At 44.0% G+C, this 19936-nt stretch overlaps 1 protein-coding gene across 1 annotated transcript in view; it reads right to left on the minus strand.

The window, feature by feature from the left end:
- Nucleotides 1-19936, minus strand: part of NUP43 (nucleoporin 43) — a 165622-nt gene that overhangs the window by 19976 nt on the left and 125710 nt on the right. The window contains exon 7 of the mRNA XM_030198061.1: nt 1538-1660. Coding sequence (XP_030053921.1) covers nt 1538-1660 — 123 coding nt within the window. The remainder of the gene's footprint in view (nt 1-1537; nt 1661-19936) is intronic.

Here is a 19936-nt window from a genome sequence, read left to right on the forward strand (position 1 = left end):
CACCTAGAAAATGATATCACAAGTAATCTTTCAGATGAGGATGCTGTTCTGTTTGATTTTTTTTTTTTTTTTTTAATATCCATTGCTTTAAAACTTATCCAGCACTGGAAAAGACAACTCTCATCTCTGTCATCCTACAGTGAAATTTGGTTTTGCAATACAGAAAATATGAAGATACTACAAATTCTATTGTTTTAAACTGCAAACGTAAGCATAAATTTGATGAGTTTCTTTCTAAATACTCTCAATCTCTACCCTTTTCTTAATTTTTAAATACACACTGCCCATGTATTCGTGTAATTGTAGTTATTGTTGAAAGTTTAACGTTTTCGCTGTTTGCGATACTTGTTCGATTTTTGACATTCAGTTTCTGTTCATTGTCAATTTACAATTTGCATTCTTATAAAATTCAATAAAATTTATATGAAAAAAAACATCAATTGATAATGGTTCTATATTTACTCCTATAAATTAATCAAAAGGATTATAATTAAAATATACATAAAAATGTAGTATATATCGAGGCATATTTTCAAAGCACTTTGGGAGGCTAAGTTCCATAGGTTTCTATGGAACATTGGGAGGCTAAGTGCTTTGAAAATATGCCTCATCATGACTAAACAGGACCAGGAAAGCCATCATATATACTCAAAGTAAAGTTAAGGTACGGTGAATCTCACCTGATACTTCATAAACTACCAAAGTTTTTCAAAGAAATGTCAAAAAGAGGCTTCTTATGTAGAAATATGTACTGTAGCCTTATATGTAAAATAAATATACCAAATCACTAACACAAACTTGTTCATATATATGACTGTCACCAGCCCCGAAAGGTCTTAAGGGGTTTTTTGACAATAACTATCCTGCTGGGTAAAAAAGACTATTTTGTCTTATTGGCTATCTTTGGAAGCACCTATGTTGGCTCACTGGAGATCTGCCATGATTTCTTTATTCTCTGTGTAGAGACAGTTTATACATTACTGGGCATATTTTGTCCTCTGTTGCCCAGTGTCATATCTTGAATGGGTGAATTTTAATCTGTTTTTTAGGGACACTGCTCTTTGTTTTAAGGGATTTTTTTTTTGGGGGGGGGGGGGGGGGGGGGGGACATAAAATTAAACTAAATTGGTCATTTGCTACCCTGTTGGCTTCTGCTGTGTTCTTGCTCTGAATAGTATTATCCTGTTTTTTCTGATGCTGATTGTGGTTACCATAGCTGTCATGATAGGATTTGTGTGATTTCTTTATTTAAATTTGGTGTGTGTATATTTTAATAAGCGCAAGCTTAATTATAAGTTATTCTTACGTAATATATGTAATCTAGATTTTGCATTATTTTTATGTTTTTATATTTCTAAATGTTACAGCTTCACCCCGACATATCGAAACATGGCCGTGTTGGGAATCTGGTTTATGGATCAATAAAGACCCTTTATTGGTTCCTGGATCTTCTATTTTTCCTTGGATCTCTTGGGTATGGATCTTCACCTCTCTTGTTTCTTGAATGTACTATATGCATATGCAGACTCTTTCTTACCTAGTTGAAGAAAAGATGGTTTTTCAGCCATATCACTTGAAGCATTCCAGTGCCATAAAGATCCATTCTCAGAACATGTAAACAGATGATCTGGGTTTGAAGGGTGGAAATGAACTTCCCACACTACAAGGAAAAAAAAAGAAAAAGAAAAATTCTAATTTAGATTACAGAACACATTTATGTGATAATACTATTCAGCTTGGTTGAACTGGCATAGATATGAAAGTTATCATTAACACCATATTACACCTCCAGTCTGGTTCTTTCTATGGTAGTAAGACCGGGCACAATCAATATCTAATTTAAGTTTTCTTCAATGATTGATGGTAGTAGTATGGACTATTCACCTTTTAATTTTTTGATCTGTAGAATAAATTCCAGTTATTTTACATATATCACTAGACCTTTGGTTCCCCTGCTTGTTTGTATTTATTATTGAAATTGTCAATTTACATTCATAAAAAAAACACAAACATGCAAATAAAATATGAGAAAATGCAACACATACCAGTCCACATTACGGACAGCCAAATGAGCAACAAGCAACACATATAAGTCATAGATACCAATCCAAAATATGCATAGCGAGAAACAAATATTATGTAAACCCTATTTACCTGCCATTGTAAAACAAAAAATAAGAAATTTCAACTTTTCCTTTTCTAACAAAAATGTTACCAAATGAGTTGGATCTAAGAAAATATAAGAACTAAGGATGGGCAACGATTAAAAAGGCATACATTTTGGCCCATAATGTAGAATTCCAATAAAATGTAACAAACTTTCAAAAGTGTCATATGCCTTTACAACATGTAATATTGAAACTGAAGTGAAATGCAATGAGAAGGAATAAAAATGAAAAACAAAAATAAACAGCAAAATATATTTCTGCAACTTGTGAAGAAGTTTCTGATCCTGAATGTACTTGCCATTGATTTTCAAATCTACTGATACAATTGTAGAAGGGAAAACGTGTTATGGGAGCGGGTCATAAAAGATTCCATTTGGGAATGCTATATGAAATTCAGGTATCTATGGGGAAAACAGGCATGCATGTACCATGCAAACAGTGCAAGGGTGGAGACTGGTTCGTTCTCAGCAAAGACAGAGTTAATTGGTGATATTCAGCCACCACCAGAGAGCTACGCAGACAACAGGACAGCAAAAAGCCTGTCCTATCTCAAACCACTGAGCTATCCAGAAATCACCACTACTTGATAGTGCTAGTCACCCAAGCAATGCTCAGCATGGCTGCTGCGGGCCTTGGCTCAGCTCAGCATCCCCACCCACCTGCGCTTACCTTTACAGCTGAGCTCTGGATTTTTCTCCTTCCTCACTGCCTCAAAGTCTTTGTCTCCCCCTGCATGGCTGGGCTCTGCAGATACTTGAGTTGCGCCGTGCAGGAATTTGGGAAAGTCTCACGATTTCAAGTCCCACAAGACTTCTCCAACTTCCTGCACGGTGTGGCGCGGCTCAAGTATCAAGAGACAGACTTTGAGGCAGTGTGGAAGGAGAAAAATCCAGAGGTCTGCTGTAAAGGTAATCACAGGGCGGAATGATTAAAAAAAAAATGTTGTGGTGTTAAAATGAACTTGGTGCATTAATAATAGCGTTATTAACGTGTTAATTGCCCACCCATAATAAGAACTATTCCCAAGTGTTAACAGACAGTTACAAGGAAATTTCAACAGTGTGGCTCTCTTAGTAATAGGTTCCTGTGATGACTCAAGGAATTTAGATATATGAACTCTCTGGCAAATTCAAAATATCGCAAGATCCTTCTTCATTACTTAGCACCTTAGAGGACCTAGGCAAATAATATGTTATTAACAATCACAGTATCTAAAGGTAATTGCAATATTTCCTTCATATAAATTTTTAAAACCTCTACTGATGCCAAAAAAATAGGTACAAGGAAATTTAAGCAATCTCAAATTATATGCTCTTGATAAATTCAAGAGACTCATTATGGAGGTGTAGAGCAAGATTATCTTTCACCATGGCTGCAGTTGCCACTTGACTAGATATCATTTGAGAATACACCTTATCCATATATTTTTCTAAATTAACTATCATTGAATCTTGAACATTAAATTTCATAACACAGATAAGAGGTAACCTGCATTGATGTGGCCAGCTACTTCAGCTATATGTCCTGATCTCCCCAGGTACTATTTAATAGTAAACAAATGTTTAGAAAATGTTATAATTGATCCATATTTCAGTTACCTGTTATTGTCTTGCTGATTGCACCTTTTCTGTTCATTGTTCTAATTTTTCATAACAAACATTTTTAGTTTATTGCCTCTGCTTGTCTTGATTGACTAAGAACCCTGGTGGTTTGTGTGTTGGGTCTGTGGGTGCTTTCTAGGAACTGTGGGACACTGGGAGTGTGGCCCCAGTAACCTAGGAATCACTGGGGATAATTTGACAGTGGGAGACTCGCCCAGAGGCAGTTGGAACCCAGTTGGTGGGAGGAGGGTGCTAGTGTAGAGCACAAGCAGCAGGTGCAGGCAGACCTGTGCTGTGCTGGGGATAGATCCTCTAAGTGGCTGTGGGGTAGCCCCAGGCGGATGGCTAGGAATTTCGTGACAATTGCTAATTATCCTGAATTATCCAGAAGAGGTGCTGTGAGAGGACTCTCCGAGCAGGACAACTTCACTGGTAAGTTATTTGCTGGGAAATTGCTTTTAAACTTAGGGAAAGGTAGAGAGAGTTAAATAGGTAATCTCGGGGTCTTTATTTTTAAGTTTCTCTGCATATTTTGCAAAGGCAGTTTAAGGAATAGTTTTTTGTTTGCTTAGTATTTAAAGTCCTATTACAGTTCCATAGGCTAGCAGTTGAGACTACTCTAGAGTTTACCATAGCATCAGTGCAGAGCAGAGCTGATAATCCCAGGAAACCTCAGTGCAGCCACACCAGCTGCATATAGCTTGCTACGGCCCTGCCATAGGTATTTATCTGTCCCCACAGAGTTTACAGTCTAAGTTTTCACCTGAGACAGCAGAGTTAGGTGACTTACACAAGGTCAAAGAAAGCAACAATGACATTTCAAATCTGACTTCCCTGGTTCTCAGTCTACAGCTCTAACCATGCTCCTTCTACATTCTGTATATACATTGCTTCCCCGTGGTGCAACAATACAACTCCTCCATCATGTATCATACCTATAGACTGTGGTCTTTAGACAGTAATTTTCCTGGCAGAGTTTCTAAAAAATCTAGGCAAATTGTGATTTCTGCCATTCAACTTTGGGTTTGCATTATCACCAGATGCTATGCAACTTTCACAATGAAAGAGCATCTTTTTCCAGAAAGAATGCAATCTTCTTCCCAGTAGACTAAACTAAGAGAAAAAGAGAACATGATCTCAGATCTGTAACAAAAATACTGCTGCAATACCTATCCCCAGTGGAGCCAATCCCATTGGAAGGCTCTACTGGGGATGTATAGAACTTGGAGTACAACCTGTAAGCTTCTCGAACCCTTGGGAGGGCAAGGGAGGTTGGAATAATACAAAGACGTGAGAAACACAGTAATACAGAAGCTGGGGAGAAAGCAATAGAAGATTAAGAAAAGAGGTGTAAAAAGAGTAAGGTGTGGATAGATAAACAAAGGAACTGCAGTTGGAGAGGTGAAGGGAGAGAGAAAAAAGGCTGCAGAAGGGAAGGGACTGGTGGAAACAAAAAAAATGCTGTAGAAAGGGATGTCAAGAGTAAACTGCAGAGGGAGAAAGGGACCAGGCGAGGGGAGTGGAAATGAGGCAGGAGAGAAGGTTGTTATGAAAAAGAGTGCAGAGAAACAAAAAGACAGCAAGGAGAGAGGAAGAAATGTTGAAAAGAGAGAAAAAGGTATGCAGAAGAAATGGAGAGACACTGAAAGACAAAGCATATGGTGCAGAGGGAGTGATAAACATAAGGTTAGGGAGCGGAGGGGACAGAAGAGGAAAACGGAAAGAAGAAAGCTCAAGGGAGTATGGGCAGAGAGAGAAAGGAGGTGCTCTAAAGGCACTCTACAAAATGGACACAAATGTAGGTAGAAGATTCTGGAGGTAAGCCAAAACTAGGGTTTGGTAAACCTATAATACAGGGAAGGATAGTATGTGTCGAAAACAGAGGAAAGTACAGCGTTATAAGGAACAGACTGCCTCATTGACAGATTCAGAGAACAGCGTGGATGAGAGGAGAGATGAGACAGAGATGAGACATCCAACAGACTGCCAAGACCTGTCGCTTCTTCCTCTTCAACATCAGCAAAATTCGCCCTTTCCTCTCTGAGCACACCACACGAACTCTCGTCCACGCTCTCATTACCTCTCGCCTTGACTACTGCAACTTACTCATCACCGGCCTCCCACTTAGCCATCTATCCCCCCTTCAATCCGTTCAGAATGCTGCCGCACGTCTTATATTCCGCCAGAACCGATATACTCATATCACCCCTCTCCTCAAGTCACTTCACTGGCTTCCGATCAGATACCGCATACAATTCAAGCTTCTCCTCCTTACCTACAAATGCACCCAGTCTGCGGCTCCTCACTACCTCTCTACTCTCATCTCCCCTTATGTTCCCGCCCGTAACCTCCGCTCTCAGGACAAATCCCTCCTTTCAGTACCCTTCTCCACCACTGCCAACTCCAGGCTCCGCTCATTCTGCCTTGCCTCACCCTATGCCTGGAACACTCTTCCTCAACCCCTACGCCAAGCCCCCTCCCTACCCATCTTCAAATCTCTGCTTAAAACTCACCTCTTCAATGCTGCTTTCGGCACCTAACCTTTCCAGAAATATAGTATGCCCTATCAGATTGTCTCTACACTTGTCTTTTAGATTGTACACTTGTCTCTAGATTGTACACCTGTCTTATAGATTGTACACTTGTCTTTAGATTGTACACCTGTCTTTTAGATTGTAAGCTCCTTGAGCAGGGACTGTCCTTCCATGTTAAATCGTACAGCGCTGCGTAACCCTAGTAGCGCTTTAGAAATGTTAAGTAGTAGTAAAGCCCAGGTCAATAACCTGCAGATTCCTAAATGTGCTAGTGGGAGTGGGAGATTAGGTATAAAATGGCAGAGTATTCCCTGAAAGCAGCCTGCTTCTGAGGCTCTACTTCTATCAGAACTGCTGAGCTCCCACTTTTACAGCAGACTACACATTTATTAGAATTGCTGAGCTCCCATTTTTACAGTAGTCTACTCTCTTATTGGAGCCTGCTCTTGGGAAAGGCTTTCCTCAGCCATCTACCATCATTCACAACATAATTTCAAACCATGAAGATGGTTAGTGATGCCAGCAAGCACCTCCTACAATAGACAGCATGCTTCTGAGGCTCTTCTTTCATCAGAACTGCTGAGCTCCCACTTTCACTGTAAGCCTGCACTTATTTTAGAACTGTTGAGCTCCCAATTTTACAGCAGCCTACACATTTATTAAAACTGCTGAGCTCCCATATTTATAGTAGCCTACACTCTTATTAGAGCTGTTGAGCTCCAACCTTCATTATAGCCTGCTCTTGGATAAGCCTTTCTTCAGCCACCAGGCAGACGGTTGGTGACACCAGCAAGTACCTCCCACAATAGGCAGCCTGCTTCTGAGGTGTCGTGCCTCAGACGTAACTTCGAACTTTAGTGAGGTGCGATCCCTCAGAAGAAGGTCCCACATTCTAGTACCTAATAAGGACTCCTATCCTCTTTGAACTTGAATACAACTACTGAAGCATTGAAATCCACCCTATATCCTTCTAAACATCATTAGTATCTGCAGATCAGAGCCTCAGTCCGCCTAGGAGGCTATACCGGACCTTCCTTTACCACTGCATTGCAACAAACCAATCAGAAGGTGCGCCAAGTGGTTAATATCGCCTTCTGCTCCACTATCAATCTGCCTACAACTGCTGAGGCCTGCGCCTCTTTTGTGCGCGATTTCGACAGGACTCTGAACCAGGTTTGTTAGTCGATATCCTTTGTGATCAACTTTGAGAGTAACTTGACAAATGATTTCCACTGTCCTAACCTGACAGTTAACAATAGCAGAATATCACAGTGCATCATTTCCTGCTATTTGGACTTGCACAGATGTCAGTGAGTTTACTACCTTAACTCATTTATCAGTTTCTCGCATACTCCTCTATGTTCTCATTATTTGACTCCTCACTCTAATTCAGGCCATTTTAATGCTGTGGTCTGACACAGACAGTATTTCTTACTATTTCTTGTCTGTTTTGGTTTGCAAGAATTGATAGATACCTTTTAACATCATTAGAAATCAACATTGTTTCTTCACCGTCTTTACCTCACATTACATTATGCACAGTTAGCAAAAAATAAATAAAATCACTTTTCTCAGTGCTATATAATGAGTTTGCTAAAAATCTTGTTATACTACTCTTTCTATCAAGACTCAGAAGTCATTTCACCAATACTTTTGAATTCATCTATAATATTCCTGTGATCTACACTCTCAGGCACTATCCATATGGGTTACCTACCAGATACTAAAATAATCCTTTTACTTTAGAATCTCAATACCTGGTTCATAATGCTCCAAACATCATACTTCCCACTAAGTATCATAACAAAAAAAACTTTCAAAAACCTCAAACACATACTCACTAAAGTTCCATTGTCAATTACTGATAAGCATTCTTACTTGCCCCTACCCATAGGTTATTCCAATGCTCGTTTGGTTGTCAACAAAACTGAAATCATTAAAGACTGGATAACCAAAGCTCAATTCGGTCTAGCCCTCATCTCCGAAACTCGGCTATATGCAAGAGATGATCCAGCAATCCTAGACATATGTCCACCTGGATACTCCATTCTTCATTTCCCCAGAGACAAAAAGAAAGGAGGTGGCTTAGCTATTACTTATAAATCATTCCTCCAGGTAAAAACTATTACTAAATTTCAATCAACTAACCTAGAAATTGCCTGCTCTATAAAAGATGATTCCCTATCCAAATCTATCTGCCTCCTATTACTATATCATCCTACCAATAGCTGGAGCCTGGCCGAGACCGAACTTAATGAATTTATATCCAACATGTATGTCAATAATGACAATAGCATTATGATTGGAAATATCAACATATCTTGAAAATGCTACTAATTTACATACTAAAAAATTCCTTGATTTCTTTAATGTCTGGCAATTCTCACTCTTCAATGGAATGTCCTCCCACATCAGCTAGATTTATTAGCAACCAAATTTACAGACCCTATTAACTTTCACATATCTGAACCACAATGGTCTCCGAAACCTTGGTCAGTTCATAGCAGCCTCTCTCTTTCAAGCTAAACTGGAAATAATCCACCCATTCATCTAAGCCTACTAACACATCACATACCTTCAAAACCAGAGATAAAATTGACCCTTCAAAATTTTGGTCAAACGAACAATTTGGTAACTTACTTTCCTCTAATCCATCTACTAATTTCATCCAACAATGGAACAACACTTGTAAAATTGTTCTAGACGAGCTTACACCAATTACAAATACCGGCCAAAAAAGAAGTTATCGCCATGGTCTAATGAAGACCTCCTACTAATGAAACGTAAATGTAGAAGAGAAGAAAGAATGTGGATCAAAAACAAATCTAATGAACAATGGACTAATTGGAAAAAACTCCTAGAATCATACAAGAGCATGATTATCACAGCAAAAAGCACTTACTATTCAAAATTTATAGGCGAAAAAACCAGTTAATCCATGAAAACTTTACATACTAGTAAATAAGCTATTGAATACTTAACCTGTAACTACTACAAACGAACCACTCCAACAGCTGATGGAGTCATATTTGAACAGCTGATCAATTGGTGTCATATTTCGAGCAGAAAATAACTAAAATTAGACAAGAACTAAATAACTCCCTGAAATCAATAGATCATTTTCTTAATCTAAATGATCCTTCACCACTATGCTCCCAAGCAGACAGAATCTGGTCGGCCTTTCACCCACTTACAACTGATTAAGTCAAATACACTCTTCACAAATACACTAAATCACAATGCCTACTTGATAATTGCCCTAGTTACCTTCTCAAATCAGTCCCTAATTTACACATAAGTTATTTGAACTCAAAAATAACTTTAATGCTACCTCAGGGCCTATTCTTCCCTCAAAATGGCAACATTATTTTGACTCTCATACTGAAGAATACCCAAACCAGCCTAAGTGTAATCTCTTAACTACAGACCTGTGGGTGATACAGAGGAATGGTCTAGAAGACTGTTGGGGGGGGGGGGGGGGGGGGGGTTGCATAATCTATCGCCCGAGTTTATACCTTCTCCATACTGCATGATTCTTATACAAGAATAAACTTTTGGTTTTTGGATAAATTGCATTGCAATTGGGTGCATTCTGTGGCAAAAGAATCTTGGGTCTGGTCTGATCACACTCCTTTATTGTTGCGGTTTTCTCCTCAACGGGCCTCCCTGGATACTCGTCCTTGGGTTCTGAATAATTCAATACTGACAGATCCACTTCTTCTTTCGGCCCTGCACTCCAAAGTGGTTGACTGTGATTTTGTGGGAATGTTTTATGGCCTACATGCAGGGTAATTGTATTGCTGTTGGTTCCTATCAACACCGGCAGCGGTAGTTGGAGCTGGACAGATTATGGCGTGAAATTAAGCATTTAGCTCCTTCGACAGGAGTTTGTAGCTCAGCAGAGAGATAGATCTTCAGGAGTTAGAGTTGGAGGATATTGCCTGGGCTTTGCAAAAAACCCAACAGTAGTATTTTGAATGGGGGAATAAATCAGGGCTGCTGTTAGCCCATCAACTGAGGCAACATCATGAAAGGAACTGGATTCTGCAGGTGACAGATCATTGCGAGATCCTGCATACCAATAATGCTGGTATATACGAGGCCTTTATTCACTATTATCAGGGCTTGTGTACACCTGAATGTGATATAGCGCAGGCAGATGTTTTTTGCAGGGGGCTGCCTTACTTACGCTCTGTGTGAGGGAAGCAGATCAGCTGTCGCTACCAATTATTTTACAACTGCCATGGACGGCTTTACTAACCATTTTACAAAGGTTTTATCAAGCTGTATGTTTAATTTTCTGTTGCAGGCTGGGGAGCTTTCTCTTTCACTGAGGCAGGTGGGGTTTCCCATTTGTTTCATTATAAGATCCTCACTAAAATTCTCGCGGCGCGTCTCCCAGTGGTATTTGCCTGGCTTAGACCATGACAATCATGCAGGTTTTAATATGGGTTGCCAGCCAACTGATAACGCCCGCAGGTTGGTGAATCTCATCTGGTTGGCACATCGCGGTCCTTCCCCAGTAGTGGTGTTGACTGTAGATGCTGAAAAGGCATTGGCCTTTTATGATGGCGGTATTGCATAAATTTGGGTTTACTGGAGCTTATTTGCAATGGATTGCCTTGTTATATCAGACTCCGGTCACATGCTTAAATGTTAATGGTATGTATACAGCCCCTTTTCCACTCCACAGGGGCATTTGGCAAAGTTGCCCATTATCTCCCTCGCTGTTCGCGTTAATTATGGAGCTACTTGTGCAGAAAGTGTGGGATAGTGTGTCTATCTGTGACATTCAGAACCGTGATCAAGATTACAAGATTTTGTTATAAGCTGACGATGTCCTGTTTACCCTCACTGAGACACAGCGTTCATTGCTGCACCTTTTGGAGCTCATGAAAGTACAGTCAAGTCTCTGGCTTTAAAATTAATATCAATAAATCAGATTCTGAATCTTGGCAGCTTATCTCCAGCAGCACTTTCAGTGCTTGCTGATTTCCTTTCAAGGGAGAAGCTCTGGATTTCTCGGGTGGGTCAGATTAATGTTAAAACGGTGGTTCTCCCTCCATTTCTTTATCTTTTTGCCTGCTTTCCTTTGCCCCCACCGAAAAGGTTTCTTGTCCAGTTGCAGCGCAAAATTTTTGCCTTACATATGGCAGCATCAGTCTCTAAGAATTCAGCGCCACAGAGTGTATCTTGATGAGGCCCATGGGGGTATGAGCGTACCTGATTTTGCAGTTTATTATCAGGCAGCCCAACTTAAAGGGCTTTTGGAATGGGTTGCTTTCCCTACTAAGCTTTGGGTGCAACTTGAACAGGTGCTCCTTGAACAGGTGCTCATAGGTTGCATCCCTCTGCAGGCCCTCACCTGGTTGCTTTTAAAAAAGATCTGAAACAAATTGTAGGCTGGGCCCCCTTGGCAGCAGCAACTTCCTTTTGTCTGGAGTGACATCCAGCGGCAATTTTTCTCGTGACAGTATTATTTTTACGATATGCATATCCAGTATGCTCGGGGTTTTAATCCGGGTGATCGCAATCCAATATATGGCAGATGGGTTAAGCAAGGGCTACTTTCTACAAGGCGGTTAAATACCGTTTGAGGCCCTGCGTGATCAATATGGCTTGAAAGACAATTTTTGTCATTACCAACTATCAGATTTTATGACTTGAAAGGTGCTGCTGCACTGGGACAAAGAATTATGCTCTTAAAAGTGTTTCGTTTGGGGGTTGGAGTGGGTTTAATTTCTCATCTGTACAAATCCGTGCTGTTTTGTAAGCCCTCTGACCGTAAATATGAGAGAAAGTGGAAGTTTTGGGCTACCTTGTACCCCCCAGTCATTGGGACTTGATATATGCCTGGCTTTTGAAGATTTCTATTGCTGCTCATTTGATGGAGAACGGCTACAAAATGCTTTTTCAGTGACACTACACTCCTGTCCGTCCACCTCTAGGCTTTGTACACCAGTGACACTACACTCCTGTCTACCTCTAGGCTTTGTACGCCACAGGCTCTGGGCAGTGTTGGCATCACTGTCAGGAGTTGGGTACTCTCTCTCATATTTGGTGGGACTGCCCAAAGGTGTGGCCCTATTGGATACTAGTAAGTCAACTTATTCAGGATATTCTTTATATGCAACTTCCTCTGGCTGTGTAGTACTTTCTGTTAAGTGTCCCTCCTCCAGGATTGGACAACGATGCTCAGAAGCTGGTTGCTTTGCTGGCAATGGTAGCACACCTTTATCTGGCTCATCAGTGGAAGCAGAAGGGCTGCCTGCGAAGGACCAGCAGCTGCAAAAGATGGATCAGATATATTTAATGTCTAAAAGTGCCCTACAGATCTCCTCCAAGGAGAGCAGACTGGCCTCTGCACAGGAAGTAGCCTGTGTCCAAGTTGCATGAGCTCGCAACCCCTCAGCCAGAGACCGCCCTACTAAGAAGAATGCGGAAGACACCACCTCTGTCAGCCACTAAGCTGTAGGAGCTTAGACACCTCATAACCCCGCCAGGGACTAGAAAGATGCAGAAAGAGGAGATCCAAACAACAGAAATAACAGACCCTGTCAAATACCTAGGATGACTCCACGCATATGTAACAGTCAAAGCTGAGTATACTCTTTGGAAAATCCTTGCGTCAAAACGAGAAGAAAAAAAAAAAAAAAGAGGCTGATTTACAAGACACACTGAAACGACTTTCGGTAAGAGGGATGGTACTGTCCGCACAGGCACTCCGGACTCCGAATCTGCAAGAAAGGGTCTCTACATGACAATGCCTGGATCTGCGAAACCTGATGTGTGGAAGCAATAGCTACCAAAAAACTTCGTCATCAGGGTACGATCCGTGTCAGAAGCAAGCTGCCGTGGCTCAAACGGCGCTTTCTGCCTCACCCTGAGAACTAAATTCAAGCCCCAGGGTGGGCAAGGATGACACCTCAGAGGGCGGAGAAGCATGCTGCACAGAATCGCACCTCATCCAAATGCGCCACCAAGGAAGAGCCCAAGGCTCAACCCAGAAATAAGCCAATGCCACAACCTGTAGGCTAAACCTTTCCACAACCCTTCCTGGAGAAAAGTCAAAATTAGTTCCACTGACTCCTGCAGGGGCGACCAAGCGCGGTCTATCCACCACTCCACAGAGGTTCACCACACACGGGCATAAGACATAGAAGTCAAGAGCCTTCTAGCCCGATGAAAGGAGGCTATCACTACATCAAAAAAATCCCTTTTCCACAATCTTGACCTCGCAAGAGTCAAGCCGTATGACAACAGCAGAAGGAAACCTCCAGCAGCACTAGCCCTTGGTGCAGGACACCCGGGACCACCAGAATCAGACAGGGGTGGGCCATGAGGAGCTGAACCAACCCTGCATCCCAAGCATGGCGTGGCCCATCTGGAGATACCAAAATCACCAGACCTTGGCACTGACTGCTCAGGAGCAGGACTCTCCCAATCAAGGGCCATGGATGGAAAACATAAAGAAGCGCTGTCACTGGCCAAGGCTACAGAAGGGTATAAAACCCGGCGGATCTGAGCTCTCTTCATCTGCTGAAAAACTTGGCCACCTCTTCCAAAAGGAACGCCTCCGGTCAACTCCCATTCTGCTGAATTGAGAAGATGACGACTGAGAAGAACTTCCTGAACATTGCTCTGACAAACAAAATGCGCTGCTGACAAGCTGAGAATGTACCTCTCTACTGAGCTCAGAAGGCCGCTCGCTTCTGAGGCTAATGACCTGCTGAGTGTACCACCCTGATGGTAGAAGCAGGCCACCTCCGATGTGTTGTCCAAGTGAGCGCAAACAGCCTGACCACTCAGAAATTCTTGCAAGCCCTCAGTACAAAAGACACTGCTCGCAGCTCCAGACGATTGAGGGGCCACATCGCCTCTCTCATGGACCACCACCCCTGCGCAACCGGGGAAGGCAAGAACTCCCCACCCTGTGAGGCTGGCACTACTATGCACTGCAGATCTGCTAATGGCATCCCCCGCTGGAGGTTTGTGTCGCAAGGCCAGCAACTCATGCTGCACCACACCTGAGGCAGCCATGGAAGGCAGTGTTGATAGTCCTGGGACATGCGTGCACTTGCCCCGGACACCACCTCAAAAGAGGCCACTGTGGAACCCAGCACCTCAACATAATCCCAGGCCCGAGGATGAGGAGAGCCCAAAATGTTGCGTACTTGAGAATGGAGCTTGATCCCCCTTGCCCTCTAGCAAGAAAACCTGTTCCTGAGCCATGTTGAAGCACACTCCTAGAATGTCCAGTATCTGGGAAGGAACGAGGTGACTCTTGAAAAGTTGATCACTCATCCCAGAGCCTGCAATAGTGCCAGAACTCAGCTAGTGGCCAAGCAACTCTCCAGTTCTGACTCTGCTGGAACCAGCTAAACCACAAAGAAAGGATGCATCCTGACCTCTGCCCTCCGAAGAGACACCGCTGCCACCATCACGCTGTAAAAACTTGCGGGGAGTCGTAGCTAATCCAAAGGGAAAGCCACAAAACCGGGAAAGATGCCCAAGGACTGCAAAGCGCAGGAACTGCAGTTGTGGTAACTACAATAAGAATGCACAAATAGTCTTCCTTCAGTTGTAGCGTGGTCAGAAACTCTCCCGGCTGAACTGCCGCTATCACAGAGTACAAGATCTGCATGCAGAAACCGCGCACTCTCGGGAATACGTGGACCTGAAAGAAATCGAGCACCAGTCAGCATGAACCCCCTTGGTTGAAGCATCACAAAGTGGAGCACCAACCTGTGCGCACCTTGGACAATGGTACTGGCTCCACCACCCCCCACCTCGAGAAGGATCCTCACTGCTTTGTCGACCGTCGCTCGACTGGCAGCTGTGGTGCACCAAGACTCCAAAAGAAATCTCTGACGGGCACAGAGACTGAAAGCGGCAACCGTCTCTGGTAAGAGCCAACACCCATTGTTCTGAAAAGATCAGGGCCCACTCTTCATAGAAAAGGGTCAGGCAACCCTCACCCGACACACTGAATATCGAACCTGCGACCAATTATAATAAGGAGCACCAAGGAGCACCCTCCTGGGCTGCTGCTCCCATCAACCTCTTGTCACTGCGAAAGGATGACCGTGGCTGGAATTTGGCTCGCTGAAAAGACCCAGCAGGCTGAGCTGATCAGTACTGCAGGGCCAAACGAAACCGAAGTCTAGATGCCCCAGTCCCAGCATCTGTTGTAGGGCTGTCCTCAGGTAGATGTTGGGATTTGGAATCCCCCCCCCCCCCCAAATCCTAAACAAATTTATCCAGATCATCGCCAAAGAGAAGCTTCCCACAAATGGCAGCCTAGTACGGCACTGCTTCAAAGTCATGTCTGCCGTTCAATGGCGCAGTCACGGTAATCAGTGAGAAGTCACCGCCAGTACAAGCTGCTTGTCCAAGACTGCACTACTTCATAATGGTCATCCACCAAAGAGGCCAGACACCAGACTCCAGGCAGGGAGCCAAAACCTTCAATGCTTTGGACAACACCCGGCCCTGGTCCAGCAGCTGCTGTAGCCAGCGAAGACATGCTATGGCTGCGTAAGAGCTACAAAGGGACACTTGCAGCGTTCAAAAGAACGTTGAAAGGAGGCTTCCAGCCACCAGTCATGCATATCTAAAAGGACCACCCCGTGGTCTTCTTGGCGACCTCTGTTAACAAAGCATGAACTCATAGGAGAGAAAATCTGTCCTGTAAATTAACACCAATTGCATAGAAGTGAGCCATGGCCCTTGCCACTTTAAGGCACCCATCAGGATCCGACCACAGTGCAAAAAATCAGTGCCTGAACAGCAGTGCTTTATTTGTAGGAAAAAAGGTACCAATACTCATTATGGGTGGGGTCACCACCTATGGCTCCGCCCCTATGATAGCCACACCCCTTATGCCAACCATGGCACATACAAACAGGCTCAAAAAACACACAAGGGTGGAAGAACGCCACAAATACAAAAATAACCACTTCTGTGACCACGGCAGTAAAAGAACCAATTTGAAAGTTTATTGGGACCCTATACAGTCTGTGTTTCGGCTAAAACAGCCTTCATCAGGGGTCAACAGTTTGACGTATACAGGTTGACCTCTCATCTCTCAAATTGGAGTGGATGTCAACTGCGTGGTGCTGTCTGCAATTCCGCTATTCTCCTCTTTTTCCTGCCCTTTGTCTGGGGCAGCTTGTATTGCCTGCTTTGATAGCCATGGTTTTGTATGTATTTTTTGCTGTTCCTGTTGCAGCTCTGCTTTATCTTTATTGGCAATAAAAGTTTAAAAAAAAAATAAAAAAGATAAAAGAGACCCTAAGTAAGCAAACAAAAACTGTACCCAGACAAAGCGAAGATACATACCTGTAGCAGGTATTCTCCGAGGACAGCAGGCTGATTGTTCTCACACGTGAGTCGGCGTCCATGGCAGCCCAGGAATGGCAATTTTGCAAGCAAAATACAAAGTTTTGCCAGAGCCTTCTGGCACGTGAACCGCACACATCGCGCATGCGCGGCCGTCTTCCTGCTCATCGCGTGAGCGTTCCCGCTCAGTTTAATCAAAAAGCAAATAAACAACAAACAACAACTCCAAAGGGGAGGGGGGCGGGTTTGTGAGAACAATCAGCCTGCTGTCCTCAGAGAATACCTGCTACAGGTATGTATCTTTGCTTTCTCCGAGGACAAGCAGGCTGCTTGTTCTCACACCTGGGGTATCCCTAGCACCCAGGCTCACTCAAAACAACAAAGAAAGGTCAATTGGGCCTTGCAACAACGAGGACATACCATGAATTGAACTAAAAACCAGAACATCTGACAATGCAGCCTGGAACAGAATAAAAATGGGCCTATGGGGGGGTGGAGTTGGATTCTAAACGCCGAACAGATTCTGCAGCACCGACTGCCCAAACCGGCTGTCGCGTCGGGTATCCTGCTGAAGGCAGTAGTGAGATGTGAATATGTGGATTGATGACCACGTCGCAGCCTTGCAAATCTCTTCTATAGTGGCTGACTTCAAGTGAGCCACCGACGCCACCATGGCTCTAACATTATGAGCCGTGACATGACCCTCAAGAGTCAGCCCAGCTTGGGCATAACTGAAGGAAATGCAATCTGCTAGCCAATTGGAAATGGTGCGTTTCTCGACTGCGACTCCCCTTCTGTTGGGATCAAAAGAAACAAACATTTGAGCGGACTGTCTGAAGGGGCTTGTCCGCTCCACGTAAAAGGCCAATGCTCTCTTGCAGTCCAAGGTGTGCAACTGACATTCAGCAGGGCGGGTATGAGGACGGGGAAAAAAATGTTGGCAAGACAATTGACTGGTTCAGATGGAACTGCGACACCACCTTTGGCAAGAACTTAGGGTGCGTGCGGAGGACTACTCTGTTGTGATGAAACTTTAGATAAGGAGCATGCACTACCAAGGCTTGAAGCTCATTGACTCTACGAGCTGAAGTAACAGCCACCAAGAAAATGACCTTCCAGGTCAAGTACTTCAGATGGCAGGAATCCAGTGGCTCAAAAGGAGGTTCATCAGCTGGGTGAGAACTACGTTGAGATCCCATGACACTGGTGGAGGTTTGACAAAAGCAAACCTCCCATGAAGCGAACTAAAGGCTGTTCAGAGATAGGCTTACCTTCTACACGACAATGAAAAGCACCAATTGCACAAAGATGAACCCTTACGGAGTTGGTCTTGAGACCAGACTCTGACAAGTGTAGAAGGTATTCAAGCAGGGTCTGTGTAGGACAAGAGCGAGGATCTAGGGACTTGCTATCACACCAGACGGCAAACTTCCTCCATTTGAAAAAATAACATCACTTTGTGGAATCTTTCCTGAAAGCAAGCAAAACCCGGAAGACACCCTCAGAAAGATCCAAGGAGGCGAATTCTAAGCTCTCAACATCCAGGCCGTGAAAGCCAGAGACTGGTGGTTGGGATGCAGAAGCACCCCCTCGTTCTGAGTTATGAGAGTTTGAAAACACTCCAATCTCCACGGTTCTTTGGAGGACAACTCCAGAAGAAGAGGGAACCAAATCTGACACGGCCAAAAGGGAGCAATCAGAATCATGGTTCTGCAGTCTTGCTCGAGTTTCAGCAAAGTCTTCCCTACTAGAGGTATGGGAGGATACGCATACAGAAGGTCTGACCCCCAATGTAGGAGAAAAGCATCTGATGCTAGTCTGTCGTGGGCCTGAAGTCTGGAACAGAACTGAGGGATCTTGTAATTGATCTGAGTGGTAAAAAGATCCACTGAGGGGGTGCCCCACTCTCGGAAGATCTTGCATACAACGCCCATGTTGAGCGACCACTCGTGAGGTTACATTATCCTACTCAACCTGTCGGCCAGACTGTTTACGCCTGCCAGATAAGTGGCTTGGAGAAACATGCCGTGACGGCGAGCCCAAAGCCACATCTGGACGGCTTCCTGACACAGGGGGCGAGATCTGGTGCCCCCCTGCTTGTTGATGTAGTACATCGCAACCTGATTGTCTGTCTGAATTAGTATGATTAAATTGGACAGCCGATCTCTGAAAGCCTTTAGAGCATTCCAGACCGCTCGCAACTCCAGGAGATCGATCTGAAGACCTGTTTCCTGGAGGGACCAAACTCTCTGAGTGTGAAGCCCATCGACATGAGCTCCCCACCCCAGGAGGGATGCATCCGTTGTCAGCACTTTTTGTGGCTGAGGAATTTGAAAGGGAACGTCCCAAGACCAAATTGGATCAAACTGTCCACCACTGAAGGGAACTGTGAAAATCGGTGGACAGTTGGATTGCATCCTCTAGATCCCCCGTAGCTTGATACCACTGGGAAGCTAGGGTCCATTGAGCTGATCTCATGTGAAGACGCGCCATGGGAGTCACATGAACTCTGGAGGCCATATGGCCTAGAAGTCTCAACATCTGCCGAGCTGTGATCTGCTGAGACGCTCTGACCATGGAAACTAGAGACAGAAGATTGTCTTCTCTCGCCTTGGGAAGATAGGCGCCAACCGTCTGTGAGTCCAGCAGAGCTCTTATACATTTCAGTTGCTGAACTCGGAAAAGATGGGACTTGGCGTAATTTATAACAAACCCAAGTAGCTCCAGCAGTTGAAGAGTGATCTGCATGAACTGTAGAGCCCCTGCCTCTGAGGTGTTCTTCACCAGCCAATCGTGAGATAAAGGAACACATGCACTCCCAGTCTGCGTAGCGACGTTGCAACTACTGCCAGGCATTTTGTGAAGACCCTGGGTGCAGACGCCAGACCAAAGGGCAGTACACAATACTGGAAGTGCAGCGCTCCCAGACAAAATCAAAGATACTTCCTGTGAGCTGGAAGTATTGGGATATGTGTATAAGCATCCTTTAAGTCCAGCAATCATTTTGCTGAATCATGGGAAGAAGGGTGCCCAGGGAAACCATCCCGAACTTTTCTCGGACTAGGAATTTGTTCAGGGCCCTTAGGTCTAGGATGGGACGCATCCTCCCTGTTTTCTTTTGCACAAGGAAGTACCTGGAATAGAATCCCAGCCCTTCTTGCCCTGGTGGAACGGGCTCGACCGCATTGGCCTTGAGAAGGGCGGAGAGTTCCTCTGCAAGTACCTGCCTGTGCTGGAAGCTGAAAGACTGAGCTCCCGGTGGGCAATTTGGAGGCTTGGATATCAAATTGAG

Source organism: Microcaecilia unicolor, chromosome 3 (genome assembly GCF_901765095.1).
Source record: "Microcaecilia unicolor chromosome 3, aMicUni1.1, whole genome shotgun sequence".
NCBI lineage: Eukaryota > Metazoa > Chordata > Amphibia > Gymnophiona > Siphonopidae > Microcaecilia > Microcaecilia unicolor.